This window comes from Arachis duranensis, chromosome 8 (genome assembly GCF_000817695.3).
Source record: "Arachis duranensis cultivar V14167 chromosome 8, aradu.V14167.gnm2.J7QH, whole genome shotgun sequence".
In the NCBI taxonomy this organism is placed as follows: Eukaryota; Viridiplantae; Streptophyta; class Magnoliopsida; order Fabales; family Fabaceae; genus Arachis; species Arachis duranensis.
In genome coordinates, this window is record NC_029779.3 from 2,790,047 (window position 1) to 2,795,171 (window position 5,125).

The following is a 5,125-nucleotide window of genomic DNA, read 5'->3' on the forward strand; positions in this document are numbered from 1 at the left end:
GGGTTGGGAACAGAAACTGGATATGGAGGCGGGGACAAGAGGCATGTCCCTGCCCCCGTGGATACCCGTTGCCATCCCTACAGGCACATAGCAATACAGCATCATCAATTCATCATTATCCTTATGGTTGTTATTCATAAAAGGTGACGTTTACTTCCAATATGACGCATTGACGCTATTCTTGGCACTCAGCAAGCAAGCGCATACAACTTTTACAAGAAGTAGTGAAGGGATTCTTCATTTTTTACACTCTTTGCACCAACCAATGGATCAATGACCTTCCTCCATGCGTTGTAATCAACGGCGGATCCAGTATCCGGCAACAAGAATCCATTCACATAGAAGAAAGGCGTTCCATACACCCCTCTCGAAGTTGAATACTGCATTTTTTCAAGGAAGAAATTAAATTTGGTATCAATGTAGCATGAAAAGTGATGGATTATATTTGATTTAAGGGTAAACTTTATGAACGAGTTTAATCAAGTATTCAAATAATTAATAAAATTCGAGCTGTGAATTGTTATAAGATGGAATTGAATAGGGGATTTACTCTTACCTTGAAAGAAACTCTAGTTTGGTAATCACTTTGGGTGTCATTGAATCCATTCTTTATGGCAGTATGATAAGAGCTGCCAGCTACTTTTGCTGCAGAATTCACTATCTTCTCCACAATAGAAGCCCTAGACAAGTTCTTCGTTGGAGCATTGTAGAATTTCTCCTGATAAATCATATCCAGCAGAATTGGTAATTAAGCAAAAAACTTGAACAATATATAAGCATCAATAAGGCTGATCTTACATCCAAACAAGGCAAAAGCTGAAAGCATAATTAGGTCAATTGTCTAGTGTCTAATGATTATTGATTAATTAATAGCCAAACCAAGGATTGAGAATACAAATACGAACCTGATGCTTGAAGAACCATTCCAACAAGGGGAATGTTGCCGATGAGTTCAATCCATTCACAATGTGCAAAGCACGAGACGCAACATAAGCGTTGTCATGGTAACTGCAATTTTCAAAATAAAATAAAAATCTATAATATACCGATACACAAAAGACATATATAATTCAACGGTTTTATATCATCTACTCCACAACTAGACAAAACCAACCCCTTAATAAATACCAATGATACGATATAAGCTCAGTTTGGGAAAGTTTTCGTTTTTTTAAAAGTAGTTTATAAAAATTAATTTTTAAAAATTGTAATATTTTGGTAAATTAAATTTAAACTAATTTTTAATAAATATAAATAATAATACCAAATGTAAGACGGTAAACACTTCTCTAAAAATTTTTGAAAATCAGAATTTCACAAAATAATACTTAGGATATCATTTACCCATCCTTTCAGTCACCCAAAAAAAAAAGAAAAGTTTACCCATCCTTTCTTTGTTAAAAAGCTCCTATTTATTATTATGTGTCCAAAGTAAACCCTCTCTTTGAAATCAATATACATACAGATCCTATAATGGACTTGAAAAAATAGAGAAAAAGGGCAAGTGAATGGGTATAGTCAAATTATTTTGCCTATGAGGAATGAAATTACCAAAATAAATAAGTGAACCAATTAATTATTTAATAAATGAAGAAAATATGAATATATCTTTAAATAAATACAAGTCAAGAAAAGAATGAGAATCAAAGGCAACAATGAAAGATTATAAATAAATAAAGTAGGAGAAATAAGTATATTGACTTTTTATGCAGTAGAGATAATGAAAGAGCACAATCAAAAAAATTTGAACCAACATATTACATTTGAGGAATGATTGAATTTTGTGTTTTATTTATTTACTTATTAATTTTATGTTTATGGTTTAATTTATTTTTGGTGGTTGAATTTCGTCTTGATGACAATACTAAAAATTAAAGGATTAAATTTAATTACTTATACTAAAACTTTGTACCGTGCAAGTGTTGAACTTTTCATTACTAATCTAAAAAAAATGAATATATCTTTATTGTTTTAACATCTTAAAAATAAATAATAATTCCTTATTTAATTAATAAAATTCTTAAGAATTTTTATATTTATTAACAAGATATATCTTTTTGTACGATCACCAAACCAGCAATCAGTTAACCAGTCAATCACCCATGAATTTTTTCTGACTAAAAAGCAACACAGTAAAAAGGACCCCTCAAAAAAGTAAACATATAACAAGGGCAATAATAATAATAATAATTAGAGAAAGAGTTATTATGCCAATACGCAATTTCTCAGCTATGTTATTAAGGAGAGTATTAAGGGTCAACAGAAATTGTGATATACAGTCACTAATTAGTCATTATAAGTGTGTTTAATGATAAGAAATTATATTTAATGATGTAAAATTATTCATTTTATTTTTTGATAATTAAATACTGACCAAATTTTAACAAAATTATTGACTCTTAGATTTTTTCGTTATTAAATATCATAATGGAAAGAGAAAACAGAGAAAAGGGCAAGAGAGACTAACGGTAAAGGAAGGAGGTGAACAACGAGTTGAACTCGATGGCCATAATGGTGGATAGCTTTCTTGAGTGGGGGCCAAGAATCCCTGCTATCAGGACACACCGGATCGTAGAACGCTTCAATCAGAACGGTGTCGTCCCAATCGAATGGCCGAGGCTGGTACACGAACCCTTCCAATCTTGACGGCGGAATATAATCGGCACCACCCTTCAAAACCAGTAACTGCAGCACCAATGATACCAGTATCTGTATCACCGCCGTCGCTTGCATCTCTGAGTCCACCTTCCCACAACGCAAGAGTCAATAGGCAACGGGCTTGGGCTTCAGGCTTCTCTTTCTGCACTCAAAATGTGGTTGTTTTATTTTGTAGTATTGTGGTAGTACTAATTATTTAATTGTCAAAATCATGTGTGTGGTTTTAGTGCTATACACCAAAGCACTATGTGGGTCATTATCATGAAGCTATAGAAATATAATTATTTACGTTTGGCAACAATTTTTTTTTGTTTTTCTCTTTACACTTTTTTTACAGTATAATTTTATTTTCTATTAATTATTTTAATATAAAATATAATTAATATATATATATATTGTATTATGCACATTATGCGGTCTAAATACGAATATGCTGAAACATTGTTGTGTGGAATTCAAGGTGCCAACCTTCCAATAGTATAGGTAAATGTTAGGTAATCAAAGAAAATTATTAGTCAAAAATAGTTATAATTTATTTTATTTAGTATTTATTAATTGTTAAGAAAATTAATAAATGATAAATGCTAAATAAGATAAGTTCTGTCTGTTATTTTTGTTTTTCTAGCATTACCAATACGTAATTAGATTTTTCTTCTTGGTATCTTAGAAAATTGTCGAATTTTCAGGTGGAATATAGATCTTGTGGATTATAGTTAAAAGGTTGATCATTTAGAATTTTATAAGCAATTTCCTCATCTCAAAGTCTCTTTTTATAATGAGGTGCTTTGGTTTTTGACTATAGTATATAGTTTGTCGCATCTGGATCTTCGATCAGAATTATGATCTAATATTAGATGGTTAGCGGATCAGATATAAAGAGAATAGTATGTTGGAAGTAATTTTAATTGTGTCTTAAGTAGTTGATACCGGTAAGAACTCAAATATGTCAAGAGATCATCATTGTTTTGCTGCTTGCATTGTTTATTAGATTCTGAATTACAGAATATTGGTTTTTCATAGGTAGCCCTTCACCTGGCAACGTGGCACAGTTCAAAGAAAATTAAATAGGTATGTGGTGAATAGCTTGTCGTCTCAGTGATTCTATCAGGCTACTACAAAACACTTACTGAAACTAAAGTCTGATTATGTCTCCATTTTGTTGGATATAAAGGGCCCGGAAAATGCTCTGATGCGGCCTTTCAGATTTTTAGCTTCATGAATGGCTCATGAAGATTTTCAGAATTTGCTAGCTAATAGCTGGAGCGCTACGAATCCTCTTGAGAAAAATGTGTTGTCGTTCATGTCTGTTGCTAAACTTTGGAATGCAGAGGCCTTTGGAAACTTAGCTAGAAGAAAATCACGATTTCTAGTTAGGCTCCAGAAAATTTCTACAAGCTTATCTCTTGAAGTGAACCCTTTCTGAATAATTTGCAAACGTCCCTATGAAAGGAGTTGGAAGCTTTATTAATTCAAGAGAAAATCTATTAGAAGCAATGTTCTCGGTGCAAGTGGATTATTAACTATGGTGATCGGAAAACCTCTTATTTCTATAGCTTAGCCATGACTAAGAGAAGAAGGAATAAAGTGAGTATGCTGAAAAATCAAGAAGGCAGCTGGATTGAAGATGACCAGTAGCTGAACGATCTCACTATTAATTATTTTCTAAATCTCTATATGGATGATAGTGAATATGAGAAGCTTGAAGATCATGGGTTGTTTCCTATACTCACTAATGAAGAAAAAGAGCGTTTGGGTAGGGATATCTCACTTGAAGAAATCAGATATGCTCTTTTCTCCATGGGTGCTTGGAACACTACATATTTTTTGCTTAAGGTAACCCTTATTCAAAGCAACATTTAACAAATGTTGTTTTAGATAGAAAAAGACAACATTTTTAACGAGTTGTCTTTGAGTAAGGTTAAGATAACATAATTTATGGCCACCCACTAAAATAGTTGTCTTTGATATCTAAAACAACACTTAAAAAATGTTGCATTATACAAAATTTAAGACAACATTTTTAAATAAAAATATAACATTTTATAAGGGTTGTCAAAAAAATTTAGATAAATAACATTTATAAAAAGTTGCCTAAAATTATTCATAACTAAAAATTTTAGAGGAAAACTTTAATTATATTTCCACCAATTATTTTTCCAATTAAATAACATAGAAAAAAAGAAAAGAAGGAACGTGCTTCAGTTTATCATTAACATAAGCTAGCCCTAACCCTTCGAAAGCAATCCCAAACGGCAACACACCCTCCACGATCGCAGCTCTCCTCCACGTACGACAGCAGCTCTCGATCGCGGTGCTCTCCTCCACATACGGCAACTGCGCGGTGCTCCCTTCCATGGGCATCGGTGCAGTGCTCTCCTCCACGAGCATCGGCATGGTCATCTTCTCCACGGACGCTGCTCTACGGCGACGGCGCGGTGCGCTCCTCATTTTGTGCCGAACCACCACC

At 33.0% G+C, this 5,125-nt stretch overlaps 1 protein-coding gene across 1 annotated transcript; it reads right to left on the reverse strand.

The window, feature by feature from the left end:
• Positions 1–108: 108 nt before the first annotated feature.
• Positions 109–2,901, reverse strand: LOC107460167 (uncharacterized). Its single transcript, XM_016078498.3, has 4 exons — positions 2,468–2,901; positions 906–1,008; positions 557–718; positions 109–380 (listed from the first exon to the last, which is right to left on the reverse strand). Exons 1-4 carry the CDS (start codon positions 2,731–2,733, stop codon positions 213–215), a joined length of 699 nt encoding a protein of 232 aa, XP_015933984.1. The 5' UTR covers positions 2,734–2,901; the 3' UTR covers positions 109–212.
• Positions 2,902–5,125: the final 2,224 nt, after the last annotated feature.